This window comes from Phacochoerus africanus, chromosome 4 (genome assembly GCF_016906955.1).
Source record: "Phacochoerus africanus isolate WHEZ1 chromosome 4, ROS_Pafr_v1, whole genome shotgun sequence".
Taxonomy (NCBI): domain Eukaryota; kingdom Metazoa; phylum Chordata; class Mammalia; order Artiodactyla; family Suidae; genus Phacochoerus; species Phacochoerus africanus.
Window position 1 is genome coordinate 69,913,901 of NC_062547.1, and position 24,369 is coordinate 69,938,269.

The window sequence follows — 24,369 nt, forward strand, 5'->3', positions numbered from 1 at the left end:
ATAAATGCCTGATGAGCCTAAAAACGCTGGCCTTCCTACACACTCTATCTTTGAAAAGCCTCCACTTCTGGTCCCAAACGCTGTTGGGGGAAAGTTTAAAAGAATAAGTACCATGATGGCATATTCTTCTCAGGCAAAGTCTAAGACAACGGTGGTAGAGGCGGCTGGGTCCTTGCTGTTTTCCCAGAGTACCCCGCGCGCGACGACCCTTGTGCGATTCAATGTGGATGTAGCTGGTCAAAAATAGAGGTGGGGCATGGCCCTCCACGCGACCCGTAGGACTAGCATATAAAAAGGTTTAGCTAGGGTGGGTGGAGACCTTTTTATATAAACGTGGTCTCAGGCTTATTCTGCATCTGTAATCATGGTCGCTGGTCCGACGCCTGACCTCCTCATTTCCTAGCATCTTAGGACCGTCATTTTTTCCTTTTCCTCTTCTGTAAATTGGAGGTGATGAGAATTGAGATGAGGAGCCTAATGAGCACTGCATTTCTTGCCCAGAGTCAGAGATGCCTGTCCCCACCCTACACCCCAAGGGTCTCAAACTCGATGGTCAGCAGGTAAACAGTGATTGAAGTAGCCCAGGGTATGAAGAACGACAGCCCAGTTGCTTAGCATTAGCAAGAAGCGGGGAGAAGAGTGTGGGCTTGAGAGGTTGCTCAGTTCAAGACACGCCACGGGCTTCTCTACTGGACCTCAATTGCCTCATCCGTAAAATGGGTGATATTAGTCCTACTTCGTTGGGCTGTTGTGAGATGATGTTTATTTAGCGCTTGGCATATCATAGACCCTCGGTCAATAGCTGTTTTATTCTGGGTTTCTCTTCCTCCATTGGGCGTTGTGTCTTTCAGTCTGGCTTAGAGAATTTGGAGTCGACCTCCCTCTGGGAAACAGACAGATAAGCAAAGACGTCATTGGAAAGGAACTCTTATTTGGTGATTCCATCTAAACATAACACAAAATGTTTAGATGGAGGAGTTCCCGTTGTGGCGCAGTGGTTAACGAATCCGACTAGGAACCATGAGGTTGAGGGTTCGGTCCCTGCCCTTGCTCAGTGGATTAACGATCCGGCGTTGCCCTGAGCTGTGGTGTAGGTTGCAGACGCGGCTCGGATCCCGCGTTGCTGTGGCTCTGGCGTAGGCCGGTGGCTACAGCTCCGATTCGACCCCTAGCCTGGGAACCTCCATATGCCGCAGGGGCGCCCCAAGACATAGCAAAAAAAAAAAGACAAAAAAAACCTCCATATGCTGCGGGAGCGGCCCAAAAAATGTCAAAAAGACAAAAAAATTAAAAAAATAAAATGAAATAAAATGAGGTGAAATTCCCATTATATTAAATTAACCTTTTTTTTTTAGGGCTGCACGTGCAGCATATGGAAGTTACCAGGCTAGGGGTCGAATTGGAGCTGCAGCTGCTGGCCTATGCCACAGCCACAGCCATGCAGGATCTAAGCAACGTCTTTGACCTAGACCACAGCTCACGGATCCCCCACCCACTGAGGGATCCCCATGGATACTAGTCAGATTCGTTTCCTCTGCACCGCAACAGGAGTTCCCCATTAAATTAACCATTTTAAGTGAACAACATAGTGGCATTTCATATATTCACAATACTGAGCAACCACCATTTCTACCCACTTAAAAGACATTTTCATCAGCCCAAAAGGAAACCCTGTACCCATTAAGCAGTTATTTCTCATTCCCCCTCACCCCAGCTTCTGGCAACTGCCAGTCTGCCTCTGTGAATCACCAAATCTAAATATTTCATATAACCGGGATGTGTGACAGACAATTTGTGTCTGTTTTCTTTCATTTAGCATAATGTTTTTAAGGCTCATTATCAGAGCATGTATCAGTATTTCATTCCTTTTTATAGCTGAATAATATCCCATTGTATGGATACACCACAATTTTATCCATTCACCTGTTTTTACCTTTTGGCTATTGTGAATAGTGCCGCTAGGAACACATGTATTTGTTTGAGTACAAGCCTTTAATTATTTAGGGTATATACATAGTGAAATTGCTAGATTATGTGGTAATTTCATGCTTAACTTGAGGAACTGCCAAACATTCCCACAGAAACTACACCTTTTTACAATCCTGCCAACCATGTGCAAAATTCCAGGTTCTCCACATCCTCATCAACCCTTGTTATTTTCCATTTTATTTTTAGTATAACCAACCTAATGTGTGTGAAGTTGTATCCATAGTGGGTTTGATTTCCATTTTCCCAATGATGATGAGCATCTTTTCATGTACTTGTTGGCCATTTGTATACCTCTTTGGAAGAATGTCCAAGTCTTTTGTCCATTTGAAAACTGGGGTTCTGTCATTGATTTCCAAGAGTTATTTCTATATTATGGAAAGAAAAGCAATGAAAAACCTCTCCTACTCTTTGCCAATCTATGCTGAGGTGAATCATCAATACTTCACCTGGATATTTACAGCTCTGCCTTAGCCTTCTCTTCCAGTTTGTGCCAAGTCTAGAAATCAGCCAGAAATGAAAGAGTTAGGTCTTCTTAGGTCTTTTCTGAGCATTTGTCCTCCCCTGGGCATGCACATTGCTTTCTAAATTCCCCAGCATAGGGGAATGCTTTTCACTGCCTTAATTACCCAAAGATATTCTTACCCCAGCTTTCCTCCCAGCTTTTGGCATATCTGCTGTTCTCAATTGTAATCTTGTGTCCCAGAGATCTGTCAGTTCCCTCTTTCCTTACCGTGTTTTCCAGGAATGCAATTTTTTTTTTTTTTTAATTTTAGGGCTGGACCTAAGGCATATGGAGATTCCCAGGCTAAGGGTCCAATCGCAGCTATGGCTGTCAGCCTACATCACAGCCACAGCCGCTCTGGACCCAAGCTACATCTGCAACCTACACCACAGCTCACAGCAATGCCGGATCCCTGACCCACTCCACAAAGCCAGAGATCAAACCCACATCCTCTTGGATACTAGTCAAATTTGTTTCCACTGTACCATGATGGGAACTCCTCTTTTTTTTTTTTTTTTTTTTTAGGTATAGTTGATTTACAGTGTTGTGGTGGTTTCAGGTTTACAGCAATGTGATTCAGTGATATATATATATATATATATAATATTGTACTCTTTTTTAGGTTGTTTTCCATTACAGGTTATTATAAAAAATTAATGAGTTCCTTGGTGGCTCAGCAGGTTAAAGGTCCAACATTGTTGCTGCTATGGCTCTGGTTATTGCTGTGATAAGAGTTTGATCCCTGGCCTGGATTGTAGGTGTTGTAGGTGTGGCCAAAAAACAAAGATATTGAATATAGTTCCCTGTGCTACACTACTGTTGCTTTTATCTATTTTATATATAGTAGTGTGTATCTGTTAACCCCAGATTCCTAATTTTTCCCCCCACTTCCTCCTTTGGTAACTAATTTTGTTTTCTACATCTATGAGTCAGTTTCTATTTTGTAATGAGTTTATTTGTATCATTTTTTTTAAGATCCCACATATAAATGAAATCATGTGGTATTTGTCTTTCTCTGTCTGACTTCCTTAGTATGATAATCTCTAGGTCTCTCAGTGTTGCTACCAATGGCTGTATCTCAGCTTTTTTGATGGCTGAGTAGCATTCCATTGTATATATGTGCCACATCTTCTTTATCCAGTCATCTGTAGATGGATTTAGATTCCACATCTTGGCTATTGTAAATAGAGCTGCTATGTACATTGGGGTGCATATATCATTTCAAATTAAAGTTTTCAAAAAAAAAAAAAAGAAAACAAATTAAAGTTTTCAACTTTTCCAGATATATGACCATGAGCAGGATTGCTGTGTCATATAGCATCTCCATTTTTAGTTTTTTAAGGAACCTCCATATACTGTTCTGCATAGTGGCCCCACCAATTTACATCAGGAATGCATTCTGAATTAAAAAGACGAGCACCTTGAGTTGGTCTTGCAGGTAACCACCAGACACGCAAAATACTGTGAGAATGAGGGCTGCTCTGCTCCCTCAGGAACTGGGGACCAGGACCCCATACTGGGAACACAGGCTGCTGTCTTCAAGTCCTCCACTGTGCTGGGGGAAGGGAAGGGCAAGGGAAACACCACAAGACTTTCCTGCAAGACTTTCTTTGTCAAATTGCTGTTCCATTTCTTTTCTTTCTTTCTTTTTTTTTTTTTTTTTTTTTGGCACCTGCAGCATATGGAAGTTCCCATGCTAGGGATCAAATCAAAGCTGCAGCTGCTGGCCTACATCACAGCCACAGCAACACCAGTTCTTTTTTAAAAAATATTCTGAGCAAAGCCAGGGATCGAACCTACATCCTCATGTTTACTAGTCACGTTCTTAACCCACTGAGCCACGATGGGAATGCCAAAACCTTTTTAAAAGGATTCTGAGCCATTCTGTGGCTCAGTGGGTTAAAAACCTGACTAGTATTCTCAAGGATGCAGGTTTGATCCCTGGCCTCACTCAGTGGGTTAAGGATCCAGCATTGCTGTGAGCTGTGGTGTAGTCCAGCAGCTGTCACTCCGATTGAGACCCCTACCCTGGGAACCTCCATATGCCACAGGTGCTGCCCTAAAAACAGAACAAAATTCTGAGAGTCTGTGCTAGGCAGTAGTTGTCTGCCCCACCAAAGCTCTTCATCATTCAGCACTGTTCCAAGCCCCGGGCTGGGGTTGGGGATGCTGATACCTACACACTGAGTCATTGGCTGCCTTTTCCTCTCATTTCCAGTTGGGTTCAGCCCTGGTAGGAGAGCTGAGGGCTGGAGGAGAGGAAGGTCTGGGTGTATATTCCCTGGCTCCCACCCTGTTGGTCTGCATCACTCCCAAAGCCTGCAACTCCAGCTCTCTCCAGGTTCCAGGACTGCTTCCTCCCCAGCAGCTTCAGGCCTGGCTGGTAACCATTCCTTGACCCCAGGGAGTCACCATCCCTCATTGCTTTCCCTTCACCCTGCACATGACTCCTCAGTCCTGTCCCTTAAGGGCATCTGCTGACCAATACAGGTATGTGTAGCTGTTTTTTCTTTTTTCTTTTTGTCTTCTTAGGACAGCACCTGCAGCATATGGAGGTTCCCAGACCAGGGGCTGAATCAGAGCTGTAGCTGCCAGCCTACACCACAGCCATGACAATGCCAGATGCAAGCCATGTCTGCAACCTACACCACAGCTCACGCCAACACCGGATCCTCAACCCACTAGCAAGGCCAGGGATTGAACCTGCGTCCTCATGGATGCTAGTCAGATTCGTTTCCGCTGAGCCATGACAGGAACTCCTGTGTGACTGTTTTTTTTCTGAATTCACAATTCCAGGTTTGGATTCCTGCACCCTATTAGATGCTCCCAGGATGACGTCTTCATCCTGATCCCGTTACCTAGAGTGCCCTTCTCCCCATCGCCTTCTCAGGGTTTTGGAGCCAGATATCACCTCCTCCCAGAAGCCTACCTTGAACTTACTGAAGCTAAGTGAAGAGTCCCTGTCAGGGACAGCCCCTATCATAGCACTTAACCAACCGGATTCTCATTGTCTACGTGTCTGAATCTCTTACAAGAGCAGAGGCTATTTCACCCGTCATGGTGTCCCTGGGGCCCAGCCCAGGATAGACTACGTGTATGAGAGCCACAAAAATGACTGCATTGTTTTGGCTTTCAGGTCAGACAGGCAAGAACTAGTTATGGTTCACTGTGTGCACCAAGCACTGTGCTAGACATCGGAGAAGGGCAGGAGATGCCACAGACCCCATCTCTGCCCTCTGGCAGAAGAAATTCAGATGAATTCAGTGTATTTGAGCGTGTTCTGTGAACCATCCTCACCTAATCTAACTGATATTTACAGACTATTATACCAAGCAACTGCAGAGTGCATTTTCATTTTGGGTGCATGTAGAATGTGGATAAAGATATGCTGAGCCATTTAAAAAAAAAGGGTCGGCAGAGCTTCCTTGCCTGCCCACTTGCATCTCTCACAAGTGTCCTATCCTAATAAATCTATTTCTCTCCTATCAAAAAAAAAGTATCAGGAGTTCCCAGATGGCTCAGCAAGTTAATGATCCAGCATTGTCGCTGCTGTGGCTCGGATCACTGCTGTGGTGGGGGTTCAATCCCTGGCACAGGAACTTCTGTATGCTGTGGGCACAGCCAAAAAAAAAAAAAAGAGAGAAAAAAGTATCAGAAAATGTCAAAGAATTGAAATTACACAGAATGTATTATTTGGCCACAAAGGAATTAACTTTAAAAATCCTTAACAGTAAGCTATAAAAACTCAAATGTTTGGAAATTAAGTGGCATACTTCTAAATAACAATGGGTTATAGGAAAAGTTCACAAGGGAAACAATATTTCTAATTTAATGAATCTTAATATGTAAAAATGTGTGAGTTGCAGTTAAAGCAGTGCTTGGATGGAAATATGTAGCTTTAGGTGCATATTAGCAGATAAAATTTTGGGAGTTCCATTGTGGCTCAGTGAGTTAAGAACCCAACTAGTATCCCTGAGGATGCATATTTGATCCCTGGCCTCTCTCCTTAGGGTTGAGGATCCAGCATTGCCAAGAGCTGCAGTGTAGGTCGCAGACACAGCTGGAATCTGTGGCATAGTTAGGCCAGCAGCTGCAGCTCCAATTCAAACCCTGGCCTGGGAAATTCCAAATGCCTTAGGTATTGCCCTAAAAAAAAAAAATTCAAATTTTAAAGTCGATGACCTAAGCATCCCTCTTAAGGAGCTAGGAAGGAGTTCCTTTTGTGGCTCAATGGTAATGAACCTGACTAGTATCCATGAGAATGTGGGTTCAATCCCTGGCCTTGCTCAGTGGGCTAAGGATCCAGTATTGCCATGATCTGTGGCATAGGTCACAGATGTGGCTCAGATCTGGCATTGCTATGGCTGTGGTGTAGGCCTGCAACTGCAGCTCTAATTCAACCCCTAGCCTGGGAACCTCCGAATGCTGAAAATGTGGGCCTAAAAAGTCAAATAAAAAATAATAATAAAAAATTTAAAAAAAAAAGGAGGAGTTCCTGTCATGGTGCAGTGGAAACAAATCCCACTAGGAACCATGAGGTTTCAGGTTTGATCCCTGGCCTCGCTCAGTGGGTTAAGGATCTGGTGTTGCCATGAGCTGTGGTGTAGGTCACAAACTCGGCTCAGATCCCAAGCTGCTGTGGCTGTGTTGTAGGCTGGCAGCTACAGCTCCAATTAGACCCCTAACCTGGGAACCTCCATATGCCATAGGTGCAGCCCTAAAAAGACAAAAAAAAAAAAAAAAAAAAGAAGCAGCTAGACAAAGAAGAGACAATTAAATACTTGGTAACTAGAAGAAAGAGCAAAAATAAGGCCACAAAGCAATAAAATACAAAAAAGAACAGAGGAAAAACAACAAAGCCAAAATTTGGTACTTTGAAAAGATTAATAAAACTGACTAACCCCTAGTAAGACTAATCAATAAAAAAAGAGGGGAAAAAAACACAAATTACTATTATCAGGAATGAAAGAGGCAGATGTTAAAAGGCTAACAAGGGGCAATAAACAAGTTTGTGCCAATAAGCTGATCACCTAGATTAAATGGACAAATTCCTTGAAAATACAAGCATGCTAATTGCAATCAAAATTATAAGGAACTATGGGAGGATTCAGTAAGGTGGTTATTCTAAGTCCAGAGGGATCTGGAAAGACTTCCTGAAAATAGTATTTAAACTGAGATCCGAAGGAAAATGGGATTTGACCAGGTTGATAGAATTGGGCAGGGGAATGGCACGTGCAAAGGACCTGAGATTGAAATGAGTTGTGTGCATCCAAAGAAGAAAAGTCCACCCTCATGGCCCTTTTTAGTGGTTGGTTACCACACGCTTACATTCTTCCTGGGTGTAAATCTCCAGGTGGACCTGCTGGACCTAAGCAGAAACGTTTAGAGTCCAAAGCAAATCTGGTAAGACAGATATTTGGAAGTTTCTGACCTATAAACAGGAGACAATTGAGGCTACTAACTATGTCATTTCCTCAGTTCTGGTGCTAGTATTTCCTTTCACCTGGCTAGTGATGCTCCCAAAACTTTGCTTCCCTGTAGCCTCACACTGGGCGCACACCCACTCTATGAGGGGTTGCATTTCATGCCATAAATTCTTTGGAGCTCATGTCTGACACTCTTAGCTCCATTCCACAGCACAGTAGGCTGAGGCTTCAAAGAAGGCCTGTGTCTTACCTGAGGTGGCAAAAGCCAAGCCCTAACCACTGTGCCTAACAGATTTCCACCCCGCACATTTCAACCTCAGCCCTGGTTGGGCCACATACTGTGACTTGGACCTGGGTTTCCCAAATGACCCGCATTCCTCCTGCTTCGCCTCATCCAGGAGCTCTCTCAGGAGAAGAATAAACACACAAACAAACAAACATGCACTCAACCATCTGGCCCATTTTTCCCTCCCATCTGCAGAACATCGGCCCCCAAGGGGCAGCGAGGTGCCAGGCTCTGGTGTGCATCCCTGGGAGGGGTGGGGAGGGGAGAGAGTCCCTTTCAGGGCCCAAGTGTGTGTGTGCAACTTCCTGCCCGTGAGGAAACACTCAGCTCAAATCAGCCCTGGTTCTCCTTTCCTTGCTCTGGCCTCACAGGAGGAGCTGGCGGAGAGCTGTGGGCCGCTCTGGCCTCAGCCAGAGTTCCTGGCCAAACACGGGAGGAGAGATGCCCTGGACCGTCCTGCTCTTTGCAGCCGGTGAGCCTGATGCCTCTGCGCCCCCTCCCCCACCACCCCTCTCCTCCCACCCCTGCCCACCTGTCCTCTGCTGGGGGGACAGAGGGTGGGGGACCAAAACCTGGTGCTGGAGAGGCTGAACCCTGACAGATTTGCCTCAGAGCCTAGGAAATGCCCCCAGGAGCAGGAGTTTCTCTTGTTAGGTCTCCTTACCCACCCCCATCCAGGGTCCCAGAAATGCCACCCCACTCAAGACAGCAGTGCCCACGCCCCATGACTCAGCCCCGCTTGGCCTCTGCAGGCTCCTACCTCCAGGGCTGGGGCAGCAGGAGGATCTGCTGGGGGGAGTCGGGGGAGCGGTGAAGCTGGACATGGGAGGGCGTGTATGGACCTCACCAGAGCCAGACATTCTGCTGAGCCGGGGGGCAGGCAGCTGGGGAGACACTGGTCCTTCCTGCAGGAAACTGGGCCCCCAAAATCATATTCCTGGGAGTTTCTGTTTTGGCTCAACGGGTTACAAAACTGACTAGTGTCCACGAGGATGTGGGTTCGATCCCTGGGCCTCGCTCAGTGGGTTGGTGCAGATCACAGACATAGCTCGGATCCCACGTTGCTGTGGCTGTGGCGTAGGCCAGCATCTGCAACTCTGATTCAACCCCTAGCCTGCGAACTTCCATATGCTGAAGGCGTAGCCCTAAAAACCAAAAAAAAAAAAAAAAAAAGGAAAGAAAAAGAAAATCATATTCCTCACCACACACTGAGAAATGGATGGAAGAGATCCCCTCTGCCCTCCCCTCCCGCCTCATGCACTACCCCCCTCCCGCCACCCAGATTCCTTGAACACCCCACACACCTTCCAGCCTCCAGACTTTGTCCCAGATGGTCCCTCTGCCTGGAATGCTCTCACCCAGCTCTTCCTGCGCTGTCTCTCCCTGGAATCCCTCACGGCCACCCCGGCCAACACAGCCTTCCTACCACCCTTGTCTCCTTGTCTGTCTGTCTCATCCACTGCTTTGCCCCCAGCACCTCAACGGGGCCTGGCATGTAGTCGATGCTGTTGATCAAAGTAATACAAGTATAATTCAGAGGCTGTGTAAATACCCAAGGCTATGGTAATAAAAGGACTCAAATGCAGTGACCCCTCGCCACGCGCTGGGCACTTAATCCCCTCGACTTTGCAGGAGGGTACGGAAGACCAGCCTCCAGGTGTACATAAAAACCCAAGGCCCAGGAGTTCCCATTGTGGCGCAGTGGTTAACGAATCCGACTAGGAACCATGAGGTTGCGGCTTCGGTCCCTGCCCTTGCTCAGTGGGTTAACGATCCGGCATTGCCGTGAGCTGTGGTGTAGGTCGCAGATGCGGCTTGGATCCCATGTTGCTGTGGCTGTGGCGTAGGCTGGCAGCTACAGCTCCGATTAGACCCCTAGCCTGGGAACCTCCATATGCCTCGGGAGCGGCCCAAGAAATGGCAAAAACACAAAAAGAAAAAAAGAAAATTAAAAAAAACCCAAGGCCCAGAGAGTGTGGGCCACGTGCCTAAGGCTACACGGGGAGGCAGGCCTCTGCTCTAACTACACACCCAGCCAACCTCCCTCATCTTGCTTCCCAGGCTCCTTGGCGATTCCAGCGCCGTACATCATGCTGGTGCCTCCACACCCCAGCAGCCAGGAGGACCCCATCCACATCTCGTGTGTGGCCCCCCAGGAATTCCCAGGGGCGAATTTCACACTGTACCAAGGCGGGCAGGTGGTGCAGCAGGAGCAGGCCCCTGTGGACCAGCTCAAGGTCACCTTCAACCTGAGTGGTGGCAGCCAGGAGGCTCCAGGAAGACCATTCTATTGCCAGTATGGCGTCCTCGGCGAGCACAGGCAGCCCCAGCTGTCAGACCTGAGTGAGCCCATGCACATCTCCTTCCCAGGTAAGGCCCCCCGGGGAAACAGGTCCATTTTCTCACCGTTAGGCCTTTGTATGGGCTCTTGGCTGCACCTGGAAGTCATCACAGGATGAGCCGCACTCCCAACGTGCCAGGACTTACTCACTTTTCCTTGTTAATCATCACAGTCACCCCATGCAATGGGCACAGCCATTACCCCATTTTCCAGATAAGGAAAACTGAGGCACAAGAGATGAAGCGACTGGAATTCCCGTTGTGGCTCAGCAGTAATGAACCCAACTAGTATCCATGAGGATGAGGGTTCAACCCCTGGCCTCGTTCAGTGGGTTAAAGATCTGGCATTGCCGTGACCTGTGGTGTATGTCGGAGATGCAGCTTGGATCTGGTGTTGCTGTGGCTGTGGTGTGGGCTGGTGGCTACAGCTCCAATTTGACCCCTAGCCTTGGAAATTCCATATGCCATGGGTATGGCCCTAAAAAGACAAAGAAAGAAAGAGAGAGAGAGGGAGGGAGGGAGGAAGAGAAAGAGAAAGAGAAAAAGAAAAAAAGAGAGAGAGATGAAGAGATTTGCCCAGGGTCACCCAGCCAGCAGGTGACCAAGCTGGGATTCCGCTGGCCTCCAAAGTCCAGGTGTTAAACCTCCATGCTCTGCTTTCCCCTCCCTTCCTGGCCAAAGAACGTGTGTGAGCACCTTCTATGCACCAGGCACTGTCCTTGGCACTGCAGTTTCAGCAGGGCATGAAACAAAGTTCCTGATCTCTCACAAGTGACATCCTGAGGAGATGGGGACAGACAATAAATAAGGAGTTTGTGGTGCAGCAGTTTAAGGATCTGGCATTGTCACTGCAGTGGCTCAGGTCACTGCGGTGCCACAGGTTTGATCCCTGGCCCACATGCCTCAGGTGTGGCCAAAAAAGAAAAAAAAAGGAGTTTGGTAATTATTCAGTCTGCCAGCAGGAGACAAGTGGCAGGGATAAAATACAGCTTGAAGGGTGTTTTTTTTTTTTGTTTGTTTGTTTTTTTGCTTTTTGTGGGGTTTTTTTTTTTTTTTTTGTTCTTTTTAGGGCCACACCTGAAGCAGATGGAAGTTCCCAAGCTAAGGATCGAATTGAAGCTGCAGCTGCTGGCCTACGCCATGGTCACAGCAATGCCAGATCAGAGCTGGGTCTGTGACATATGCCACAGCTCACAGCAATGCTGGATCTTTAACTCACCAAGCAAGGCCAGGGATCGAACTCGCAACCTCATGGACACTAGTTGGATTCGTTAACACTGAGCCACAACAGGAACTCTAAGGGTGTCATTTAATTTTTTTATTTTATTTTGTTTTATTTTTTGTCTTTTTGCCTTTTCTAGGGTGGTTCCCAGGCTAGGGGTCTAATCGGAGCTGTAGCTGCCGGCCTACACCAGAGCCACAGCAACTCAGGATCCGAGCCGCCTCTGCGACCTACACCACAGCTCACAGCAATGCCGGATCCTTAACCCACTGAGCAAGGCCAGGAATTGAACCCGAAACCTCATGGTTCCTAGTCGGATTCGTTAACCACTGAGCCACTACAGGAACTCCCAAGGGTGTCATTTTAAATTGAGAGGAAGAGTTCCATGGTAGCGTGGCTAAAGATCAAAGGACCTGGCGTTATCACTGCTGTGGCTCCGGTCACTGCAGCGGAGCAGGCTCCATCCCTGGCCTGGGTACTACACACAACCAAAAATAATAAAAATAAAAATAAGGAGTTCCTGGAGTTCCCATCGTGGTGCAGTGGTTAACGAATCCAACTAGGAACCATGAGGTTGCGGGTTCGATCCCTGCCCCTGCTCAGTGGGTTAACGATCCGGCATTGCCGTGAGCTGTGGTGTAGGTCACAGATGCAGCTTGGATCCTGAGTTGCTGTGGCTGTGGCGTAGGCTGGCGGCTACAGCTCCGATTAGAACCCTAGCCTGGGAACCTCCATATGCCACGGGAGTGGCCCTAAAAAATAGCAAAAAGACAAAAAAAAAATAAGGGGTTCCTGTTGTGACTCGGTGGAAGCAAATCTGACTAGCATCCATGAGGACACAGGTTCGATCCCTGGTCATACTCTGTGGGTTAAGGGTCCCGCAGATGTGGCTTGGATCTGGCGTTTCTGTGGCTGTGGTGAGGCCAGCAGCTACAGCTCCAATTTGACCCCTAGTCTGGAAATCTCCTTATGCCGCGGGTGCAAAACACAAAAACATTTTTAGAAAATTTAATATGTTTGTTTTTAATTTAAAAAATAACAATGAAAAAATAGAGAGGAGAGTGGCCAGGGAAGCCCTCTCTGAGGAGGTGATGTTTAAGCAATGAAGAGGAGGATGAGGAGGTCTGAAGAGCCAGCCACATGGGTATCTGAAACTGGAGCATTCCAGTCAGAAGAAGCAGTCTAGGAGTTCCCATCGTGGCTCAGTGGTTAATGAATCCGACTAGGAACCATGAGGTTGCAGGTTCGATCTCTGGCCTCTCTCAGTGGGTTAAGGATCTGGCATTGCTGTGAGCTGTAGTGTAGGTGGCACATGCAGCTCAGATCTGGCATTGCTGTGGCTGTGGTGTAGGCCGGCGGCTACCGCTCCAATTTGACCCTTAGCCTGGGAACCTCCATTTGCTGCAGGTGCGACCAGACAAAAAAGACAAGGAAAAAAAAAAAAAAGCAGCAGCAGCAGCAGTCTATGCTAAGCCTCTGAAGCTGGCGTGTGCCTGGCAAGTTTGAATCACATGGGGGAGCTCCCATATGGCTGAATCATAGTGAGGAAGGGGGAAAATGGAGGGAGATGGCAAGGAGGATCGTGCAGGGCCTTGTGGCTACTGCAAGGACTCTGGCTTTTCGTCTAGGTGAAACAGAGGCTGGTAGTTCCCATCGTGACTCAGCAGTTAGCAAACACGAGTAGCATCCGTGAGGACGCATATTTGGTTCCTGGCCTCTCTCAGTGGGTTAAGGATCCAGTGTTGCCATGAGCTGTGGTGTAGGTCGAAGACTTGGATCGGATCCTGCGTTGCTATGGCTGTGGTGTAGGCTGGTGGCTACAGCTCCAACTGGACTCCTAGCCTGGGAACCTCCATATGCCATGGGTGCAGCCCTAAAAAGACCAAAAAAAGAAAGAAAGAAAAACAGAGACTGGAAGGGCTAATGTCTTCCTCTGTTCTTTCCAGGAGAGGGGGCTGAGCCCAGGCTGTGGATCAGGGAGTTGGGAGGGAGGGAGGAGACTCCTGGTGGAGCTCCTGTGTCACCATCAGTCAGAATTTTCTTGCTGCAAAGAAAACTTTGTACCAGCAGAACCCCACAGGTTATGATGACAGAACAGTCTCTGTGTCCTTCCCAGCCTCAGGTTCCACTATCAAAGGCCTCCTTCTCTTACCTTAGTCCTGTGGTCTCAGAGTGGGGAAGTGACAACATCTCTCCTGCCCCAGATGAATGAATGAACAAGGACTAACACTGGGAACACCAAGAGTGTGCCTCTCCTCCCCTCCTGGCTAGCTTCTGACCTCCACTGGGGTCAGGACATCTCCCCTAGGCTCCCCTGGGAGATTTCCCCGCCCCTCCTCCCTGGAGGGGCAGCCAAATCTTTTGCAGAGAGGTAACCTCTGAAGCTGGGGCTTTATGCTTCTGTGACTGATCTCTTTGTGGGCCTCAGGGTCTATCACATGGTGGGGGTGAATGTTGTTTGAACCCATTACCCAGACTGAAGCCAACAGGACTTTTCAGAGAACAAGTAAATGAAAACTTGACTCAAATTGGCTTCAGCAACAAATGAGTCTTTGTTGGGTCACAGTTCTAACTTCAGGCATGGCTGGATCCAGGTGTTCAATGATGTCAGGAAGCATATGCCACTTCTCAGCTCCTCTTTCTTCTGCCTTATTCTCAGACAGGCCCTCCCTCTCAAGGCGTCAAAATCGTACCTTGGAACTCAGATATATATCCTACCAGCTTTGAGATGCTGGCCTGAAGCATAAACCTCTCTTCCCAGTGATCTAACTAAAGTCCTGAAATTAGCCTCATTGGCTCAGCATAGGCAGCATGCCCCTCCCTGAATCAATCACACTGGTCAGGGGGAGGGAATATGCTAACTGACCAGACACATGTATGCTCGATCCCCAGTGTCTGGCTATAGCCAAGCCAAATGGTGAAGGGGTGTAGGGGGAGGATTGGTTCGCCAAAAGCAATCTGAAGGAATGACAGGAATCCCACCTTCTCCTTGAGCCCATACAAAAATTCATGACCAGCCTAATCTCTCCCCATTTTCCTCTAGTGCCCACCTGGATCCTGGCACTCTCCTTGAGCCTGGCTGGAGCTTTCCTTCTCCTTGCTGGGCTGGTGATCATTGCCATGGTCGTCAGAAAAGGTAACAGCGGGCAGAGAAAGCATGGCCCACCAGAATGTGTAAATGCATTCCCACTCATACCCACTTTTAGGAGAACAGAGGCACATAGTAGTTCTTACTCCAAAAACTTAGCAGTTAAAAAAAAGAGAGACAGAAAGAGATGAAGTTCTTGTTGTGGCAGAGCAGAAATGAATCCAACTAGGAACCATGAGGTTTCAGGTTGGATCCCTGGCCTCGCTCAGTGGGTTAAGGATCTGGCATTGCTGTGAGCTGTGGTTTAGGTCGAAGATGCGGCTCAGATCCGGCGTGGCTGTGGCTGTGGCGTAGGCTGGCAGCTACATCTCTGATTAGACCCTTAGCCTGGGAACCTCCATATACCACAAGTGTGGCACTAAAAAGGAAAAAAAAAAAGAAAAGAAAAGAAAAAAAAAGAGTAGTTCGTTTAGTTTAGAGGCTCAATGGGTTAAGGATCTGCTGTGACACAGGTTCAATCCCTGGCCCTGAGAACTTCTGCATGCTGTGGGTGCAGCCAAGAAAAAACAAAAACAAAACCCCCTCCAAAAATTTAGCAGTGAAGAACCCTCCAGAATTTTGTTGATAGTGGTGGGCAGGGGAAATTTCTATATGTGTGTGTATATATATGTATGTATATATGTATATTAGTGGTAATATTTATCTGTACCTATGTCTATATTGGGGGTGATATATATATATATAGAGAGAGAGAGAGAGAGAGAGACAGAGAGAGACAGAGAACAAGATACATGACATAAAAGTTACCTTTTAATTATTTTTTCCTTCCTTCCCCCCTTCCTTCCTTCCTCCCTTTCTCCCTCCCTTCCTCTCTTTCTTTCTTGACAATACCAGGTCCAGTTCTTAACCCACTGTGCCACAGGAGAACTCCATTTTAACCCTTTTTAAGTGCCTAGTTCAGCAGCATTAAGTACATTCACTTTCTTGTACAACCATGACCACCACCTATTTCCAGAGTCCTTTCATCTTCCCAAACCATAGCTCTGTCCCCATTTAACACTGACTCCCCATTCCCCCTAGCCCCTGGCACCTACTGAAATTAGGGTTTTGGGGTTTTTTTGACTATGAAGTTCCAGGGGCTAGGGATGGAATCCATACCACGGCAGTGACCTGAGCCAAACCAGTGAAAAGGCAGGATCCTCAGCTGGCTTCGACACCTGGGAACTCTGAAATTGGCCTTTTTTTTAAAAAATTACATGCTTGTACTTTGAAATTTTTACCAACACCTGTTACTCATGTAAGGGGGTGGGGGAGTGTCTTCAGTAGCTCTCCTGTTGAGTGGATATATGCCAGGGGAGAAGGCAAGGCTGGGCTGCAAATCTATGACGGAATTTTTGGTTTCTTGGCTTTTTGCAACAGGACTACAGTCTAACAGATGCTTTTTGTTTGTTTGTTCCCAGTTAAATTTAAAAAATTGCAGAAGAAAAGGTAAGACCATCCCTGGAGGCCCTCAGAGGGTGATTTTGGGGAAATAAAACTCAGGAAATGGGTACTAACACTCAGCTGGCTACGTTCTGGGGGCAGAAGGCTAGTGGGATGATCTGCGCCCCCCAAAAAACAGCGCCCTCTGGTGGAAGGCGGCTTAATAGAAACATATGCCATTTATGGGAGTTCCCCTCGTGGCTCAGTGGTTAAGAAACCTGACTAGGATCCATAATGACACAGGTTCAATCCTTGGCCTTGTTCAGTGGGTTAAGAATCTCGGGTTGCAGTGAGCTGTGATGTAGATCACAGATGCGGCTTGGATCCTGCGTTGCTGTGTCTGTGGTGTAGGCTGGCAGCTGTAGCTCCAATTCGACCCCTAGCCTGGAAACCTCCATATCCCATGGGTGCAGCCCTTAAAAGACAAAAAAAAAGGAAGAAAGAAAACAGATACCATTTATGAAGCCCCTACTGTGTGCTGGGCACTCTGCTAGGAGACTCTGGACCCTGAGATTAAGTTATCCTCTCAGCAACACTGGAAGCAGGCACTACAAATAGTCCCATTTTACAGATGTGGAGGCTGAGCCTTCCTCACTTTCCTTTACCACCAGCTGCCAAAAATGGTTGAGTAATGGTTCTTGAAATCTACAGTTGGGGGAGGCAAGTGGTGCTCCCTGGGGTTGTGCAATGCCCAACTTATGGCCTGTAGGCAGCAGCCCTGGTTTCTGAGCATCAGGATCTATCAACTGGTTCCAGGTTACTCTCTTCTGAGAGCCGGGTGGACACGATGCCTCCTGGATCAAATCCTGACATCACCTGGCTGTGGGGCTCCTGCAGGAGAATTTCCATGGGAGGGGATTCAGCGAGGATGGTGGGGGTGGGGGTAGAGGATGGAAAGTTTGGGCCCAGGGCTACCCGGAAGGAAAGAACCTCCTGCGTGAGACAAGTCGTCACTTTCTTCTGAATCCCTCTGCAGAGAGCGAGAATCTTGCTGGGCCCAAGTCAACTTCCCCGCCACAGGTCTGTGCCTCCCTGTTCCTGTCCTACATGGGGGCAGGGTCACTGCCTCCAAACGCCATCCTATCTCATCACTTGCTACTGAACCCCTTCTATACCTGCTCCCTTTGCTTAGAGTGGAGCACATACCTTCCCCTTCTTTCCCTCTCCTCCTCCTCCCCACTCCCAAGCAGTTTTCACCTCTCCCCTCTCCTTGCCCCATCCTCTCCCCTTTCACTCACTCTGCTTTAAAACACTCTTCTTTCCTGTGGTCTCAGTCTGAAAGTCACCTCCTCCAGGAAGCTTTCCCTGACTACCTATGCAGAATCTACTCTTTATACTCACCTTGTCATTCTTAGCCCTCTGTAAAAACACAAGTAAGTAATCATTGCGTGTTTGTATAATACTGGACCATGGTCGGGGGCGGGGAGGGGGCGAGCTGCATCTGTTTTGTCTGCCACCACCGGGGTATCCCACTTTCATAGTGCTAGGGCTGTGTCCTTAAATGGAGCCCCACTTGTGGTCCGGAAGATGCCATTCTGCGGGGTGGTTGGGGGAGAGGCAGCCAGGCTGTGAAGTGCAATTCTGGAAGGGGCCTCAAGCTGAGAAAACTCCATTCTCTGTACTTCTTTCACTGTCCCATACATTTATTGAGCACCTACTCTGTGCTAGGGTCTGGGAGCTCCTGAGACAACAGTGAGCCCATACTCTAGTGGGGAAACAGCCCACAAAGGGCCGGACCCTGTCTAGGCTGGAAGGGTGGACCCTGGTGGAAATGATGTTTAATCAGAAACCTAAAGGGGGGGAGTTCTATTGTGGCTCAGTGGTAACGAACCCAACTAGTAACCATGAGGACATGGGTTCGATCCCTGGCCTAGCTCAGTGGGTTAAGGATTTGGCATTGCTGTGAGCTGTGGTGTAGGTCATAGATGTGACTGGGATCTGGGGTTGCTGTGGCTGTGGTGTAAGCCGGCAGCTATAGCTCCGATTTGACCCCTCGCCTGGGAACCTCCATATGCTGCAGGTGTGGCCCTAAAAAGACCAAGGAAAGAACAAAAGAAAGAAACCTAAAGGAGGAGAAGGACGGAGTTCCCACTATAGTACAGTGGGTTAAGAAACCAAAAGCTCTGGTCTCTTTGGAGGTGTGGGTTCCATCCCTGGCATGGTACAGCGGGTTAAAGGATCTGGCATTGCCATAGCTGCAGTCTAGGTCACTGTGGCTTGTATTCAATCCCTGGCCAGAATCCCTGGTTGCAGCCATTAAAAAAAAAAAAAAAAAAAGGAAACCTAGGGGAGAAGGGAGTAGCTGGGAGGAGAGTGGGTGATTAGGGGGAGAGCCTAGGGTGATAGAGGAGCTGAGAGGTGTTTTGGAAGGTGGGAGTTGAGACCAGGCACCCATTTTTGGGAAGGCAGGCAGAAGTCCCGGTCAGAGAGCTCAGAGCAGAAGAGGGATGCACTTCAATTTGTAGCTGTGCATAGGTCACCCTGTAGAATGGGCTGGAAGGGAGCAAAGAGGCTGCGTGGTGGACCCACACTCTTCCTTAAGGTGGACTTGGGGCCTGTGGGCTTGGAAGGAGGATCTGGGGAGGGCAGTGGGCAAGAAATTTGAACTGACCCAAGACCTGTTCTTCTCTTTCTGTTCCAGACATGTCCTTCGATAACTCCCTGTTTACCATCTCGGTAAGTTATCCCATTTCTCGGTTCCTCGTTTCTTTTCTTTCTTTTCTTTTTCCTTTTCTTTTCGTCCTTTTAGAGCCACACCCATGGCATATGGAAGTTCCCAGGTTAGGGGTTGAAAGAGAGCTGTAGCTACTGGCCTCCGCCACAGCCACAGCCACAGCCATGCGGATACGAGCCACATTTGAGACTTATGCCACAGCTCTCAACAACACTGGATCTATAACCCACTGAGTGGGGCCAGGGATCAAACCCCGCCTCCTCATGGATGCTAGTGGGGTCCTTAACCCACTGAGCCACAACGGGAACTCCTCAGTCCTGGTTTCTGCTGACTGTTCCGACCACAGGAAGCTGGAGGCTACTACTGGGCTGGGTCCACTTGTCCCTGAACTTCGGGTGGGCCTGGGGAAAGCCCAGAATCACTGAGCAGGGATTGTTTGTGAGCTGAGAGTTAACGCTGGAAAATTCCAGGGGATTGAAGGTGGCCACGTTGTCCAAGCCTTCATGGGACGGTGGACAGACTCCTGGTTGTCAGGACTGCCTTAGCACAAAATAGTGACAGGGTAGTCAGGGTGACCTGGTGGCTTCTTTGGGGTCATGGAGCTTTGAGACTACCTGATGCGCACTGTGGTCCCCTTCTGGTATAAAGAAAAGCCTATATTTGTGTTCAGTTTCAGGACCCTCAACTTTTCTGTCTCAGACATGGGCTTCTCTTTCAGGGGGGAGGGTCTCAACTCCCCTCCTTCTGTTTAGCAAGTGGTGTTGCTTCTCCAGATCACACAATGTCCTGGCTGGGATTTGTTTGTTTGTTTCTGTCTTTTTTAGGGCTGCACTCACAGCATATGGAAGTTCTCAGGCTAGGGACTGAATCAGAGCTGTAGTCACTGGCCTACACCATAGCCACAGAAATGCCAGAACCTTAATCCACTGCGCCGGGCCAGAGATCCAACCCACGTCCTCATGGATACTTGTTGGCTTCATTACCACTGAGCCATAGAGGGAATTCCCTGTCTGGGATTTGAACCCAGGTCTATGGGACTCCTCTGCACAACTGCATGTTGTAGTGGCCTTGGGACACATTATTATTTTACTAAATTAGAAGTTATCTGAACCCTAGACACCATGGATCAAGAAAAAATTCAGCTAGCTCTTCTCCACACAGGGGAGGGGTACAGGTGTGGGGTGCAGGTGGCTCCAGTTGAGGTGACCTCAAAGGTGTCATTTGTAAAACCTGATTCTTTGAAACTGCAATCAGAGACCCTGGGGTGAGTCAGTGGGCTTAGGGTGTCACAGTGGATAGTGGGGTTGGGAGGAAGATTGGATGGGTTCAACATAGCCCTCCTGGGTGTCTGGACAAGAACACAGGCCTTCATCTCTCAGAGTTTCTTATTTCTGAAGGCAGTAGACAGATGATGCCAAATTTCACTTAGATGAGAGTGCAGAGTAGTCTCAGAGATAAGCCACAAGCAGGAGGTAGCTGCGGAGGATTGATCCAGGCTCAGGACACGTGCTTGGCACAGGCCAGTAGAACTGGGTTGCAGCAGTATGAGCAGCGGAGGGAAGGAGCTGCGCAGAACTTTGGCTTTGACCCCAGAAGTGGGAAACCTTGGAAGCAGAGGAGGGACGTGACCCTCTCTAAGTGCTCACGGGCGCCCTCTGGCGGCTCCATGGAGAATAGGCGGGGTCCGTGGACTGACGGGAGTCGGTACCCAGGGGGCAGGCGACAGTGAGACTTGGTGGGTAGGTAGTTTGGTCCCATGTGTTGGCAGCGGAGGTGCAAGAAGTGAACAGATGCAGGTCAGGGAGATTCAGGGAAACATGGCACTGATTTAGGAGTGGACGAACCGGCCAAGGGAGAAGGAGGCATGGAGGAGTCCTGGAGAGACAAGAGATGGGCCACCTCACTGGGTGATGCCCCAGAGCAGATGGAGACTGGCCTCCAGTCATGGGTATACAGATGGCGAGTAGGAAGGGGCTTGGCATCGGCCTATTCAGCCCTTTGAGGTCTCAGCTCAGGGAAAAAATCCTGAGCTGTTAAGACAAACCTGGCAGGAGTTCCGGTCTTGGCACAGTGGTTAACGAGTCTGACCAGGAACCATGAGGTTGTGGGTTCAGTCCCTGCCCTTGCTCAGTGGGTTAAGGATCCGACATTGCCGTGAGCTGTGGTGTAGGTCCCAGACATGGCTCGGATCCTGCGTTGCTGTGCCTCTGGCATAAGCCGGCAGCTACAGTTCCGATTCGACCCCTAGCCTGGAAACCTCCATGTGCCGCAGGAGCGGCCCTAGAAAAGGCAAAAAGACAAAAAACAAAACAAAAAAACGCCTGGCAGGCAGGGCAGGTTCTAAAACATTGTGAAAAGCCACTCTACTCATGGAACCAGCCTACTGATCCCACCCCGACCTTCGCCACTTTTTAAAAGGCATTTTATTTATTTATTTATTTATTATTTATTTATTTATTTATTTATTTATTATTACTATTATTTTGTCTTTTTGCCTTTTCTAGGGCCGCGTCCCGAGGCATATGGAGGTTCCCAGGCTAGGGGTCCAATTGGAGCTGTAGCCACCTGCCTACGCCAGAGCCACAGCAACTCGGGATCTGAGCCATGTCTGGGACCTACACTACAGCTCACAGCAGCACCGGATCCTTAATCCACTGGGTGAGGCCAGGGATTGAACCTGCATCCTCATGGATCCTAGTTGGTTTTGTTAACTGCTGAGCCACGATGGGAACTCCAAGTTCTCTTCTATTTCTTAACACTTTCCACCCACTGGTCTCCCCCTCTGCACATCCACATACAGGTAACCATCATTAGGAACTTGCAGATACAAGCAACAGCAAAAACAGCAAGTCTATATCCTCATTCTTTTTAACACAGATGATAGCATGTAACCACACCATTACACCATTTTGTCTTTTCTATGGCCACACTGGCAGCATATGGAGACTCCCAGGCTGGGGGTGTAATCAGAGCTGTAGCCACCAGCCTATGCCAGAACCACAGCAACGCAGGATCCAAGCCATGTCTGCAACCTACTCCACAGCTCATGGCAACGCTGGATCCTTAACCCACTGAGTGAGGCCAGGGATCGAACCTGCAACCTCATGGTTCCTAGTCGGATTCATTAACCACTGAGCCATGACGGGAACTCCCCATTTTACTCATTTTTAAGTGTAAAGTTCTGTAGCATTAAGTATATTCACATTGTGGAGTTCCTGCTATGGTGCAACAGGATCAGTGGTGTCTTGTGAGCATGGGGTGCACGTTTGATCACTGGCCTGACACACTGGATTAAGGATCTGGTGTTGCCGCAGCTGCAGCCTAGGTGGCAACTGCCGCTTGGATCTGATCCCTGGCCCTGGATCAGGAACTCCATATGCTGTGGGGTGGCTGAAAAAGAAAAAAAATTTTTTTTTCGTCTTTTTAGGGCTACACCCATGGCATATGGAGTTTCCCAGGCTAGGAGTCCAATTGGAGCTGAAGCTGCTGGCCTACGCCACAGCCATGGCAACGCAGGATGGGAGCCATGTCTGTGACCTACACCACAGCTCACTGCAACACTGGATCTTTAACCTACTGAGTGAGGCCAGGGATTGAATCCGCATCCTCATGGATGCTAATCAGGTTCACTAACTGCTAAGCCACAATGGGAACTCAAAAGAAATTTTTTAAAAAAGAATATTCATATTCTTGGGTAACCATTGCTATCATCATCCCCAGAACTTTATCTTGCAAAACAAATTTTGTTCCTATTAAACACCAACTTCCTTTTTCACCCTCAATGCAGGCCCTGGCACTCACCACTCTACTTTCTGTCACTTTGGTGATTTGCATATTCTGGATTTTATAGAGAAAAGATATACAATGTTCATCTTTATGCGTTATAGCCAACCCAGGATGGAGGGTACTGGCATTCTCCCTCATTGTACAAAAGGGGGAAATGAGGCGTAAATGGGTTGATCACACCACTGGGAAAATGTGGAGCTGGGATTTGAACCCAGGCTGTCTGGTTCCCTAGTCAGCACAGAGGAAGTCAGAACAGATGGCAGGATCCGGGCTCTGAAGCTGTGTGTGGGGGTGAAATGAGACCCCATGGACTGGGCGAATTTCAGTCGCAGAACATGGGACAACCTAAGATCCTGAAACCTCAAATCACATGGTTCTCTATTTTTCCTCCACGGATAGAAAATGACTTCAGAAGAAGATGCAGCCACGGTGGATGCTCCCTCAGGCTCCAATGAGACACCTGACAACTCTGGCCCCTGGAAGAGGACTAACTCCACGTCATCCTCACCTGAGCCTCCTGAATTCAGCACTTTCCGGGCCTGCTAGGGGGATCCCTCTCTCTATGTCTCTGTGCCCTCCATTCAGCCCTCTCCCTTGAGCTGGCCGGCCTGTTTGGTGCCTCAGGCCCCTCCAGCTACTATGGGGACTTCTGGCTGCTGCTTACTCAGGGAAGTGAACAGAGGCGATTAAGGGGAACCCTGGCCTTGCAGAGGGGCAGGGGTGGGAGAAGGAGTGCAAGTGCTGGCCTAGAGGCTGGATGGAAAGTAGGAAGCCTCTCTTTGGATTCCCAGCTTCCCAGGCCACCAGTGAAGGAGATGTTAGGTTCCCTGCTGGCCCTTTGCTGGGGCACTGTGAAGTCTGAGCTCTCTGCACACCTCTCTGGTTTCCTCCTTCTATGCCACACCTAACTTGACCAACCTGGCTGGGTTTCTGGAGCATAGGGTACCTGGGGGTATATTCTGTGTGCCCTGCTGGCATGCCTAAGTTATTAATTATAATGTGTTGAGCTGTTCTCAAAGTCTCGATGGAATGTACTCCTTCAAGCCCGGGGCTTCTGGGGTCCAATCACCGTAGTACTCAGTGTGGTGTATGAGGAAGCTCTCGAGGGTGCGTGGATGAGGTAGTACCACGTGGGGTCTCAGCTAAATTCTTTGTATTGGTGAGCACAGGAGGTGGAATGATGGTGGGGTGGAGGAAGAGGAACATTGGGAAGGACAGTACTAAATGAGCAAGTCTAGGTTAGAGAGGCAGCTGGAGAATGTGGCTGCAAACCCCTTTGGAACTCCCCCAAAGAGAATGGGCCCTTGGACCAGTGGAGGGGGGAACTGGAGGGAAGATAGATATGTGTTTGTGTGTGTATGGAAAGGGGCACTTGGCCCCGATTTGCTGGCCAGCCATCATTCGGGGCAGGGAAAGAAGAGGAAAGGGGCTAAAGGAGGGGTCCAAGAATTTTTTGTAGGGGAGAAGACAGTGAAGGGCTGAGGATGGAGGAGGAGGGCCCTGGAGTAAGGGGCTGGAGATGATGGAGTGGAGCGGAGGAGTGGCTGAGTGCTCAGACAGAGGGCCCAGGTGGG

The 24,369-nt window shown here is 48.7% G+C and overlaps 1 protein-coding gene across 2 annotated transcripts; it reads left to right on the forward strand.

The window, feature by feature from the left end:
• Positions 1–30: 30 nt before the first annotated feature.
• On the forward strand, positions 31–23,808 carry C4H19orf38 (chromosome 4 C19orf38 homolog). Of its 2 annotated transcripts, XM_047777077.1 has the most exons (8): positions 31–560; positions 8,575–8,675; positions 10,265–10,573; positions 14,809–14,901; positions 16,314–16,341; positions 17,312–17,355; positions 18,977–19,011; positions 23,195–23,808. In XM_047777077.1, the coding sequence occupies exons 1-8, from the start codon at positions 454–456 to the stop codon at positions 23,339–23,341; spliced, it is 864 nt and encodes a 287-aa protein (XP_047633033.1). In that variant the 5' UTR covers positions 31–453; the 3' UTR covers positions 23,342–23,808. The 2 variants fall into 2 exon arrangements, with proteins under 2 accessions (XP_047633033.1, XP_047633034.1); XM_047777078.1 differs by lacking the exon at positions 31–560 and having other exon boundaries at positions 7,377–8,675.
• Positions 23,809–24,369: the final 561 nt, after the last annotated feature.

Excerpts from the sequence above, each read along its gene's own strand:
- C4H19orf38 (XM_047777077.1), top strand. The coding sequence starts at position 454 with ATGAGAATTGAGATGAGGAGCCTAATGAGCACTGCATTTCTTGCCCAG. Across the intron at positions 10,574-14,808 it reads CATGCACATCTCCTTCCCAG|TGCCCACCTGGATCCTGGCA; the intron begins GTAAGGCCCCCC and ends ATTTTCCTCTAG. Across the intron at positions 16,342-17,311 it reads AAAAAATTGCAGAAGAAAAG|AGAGCGAGAATCTTGCTGGG; the intron begins GTAAGACCATCC and ends ATCCCTCTGCAG.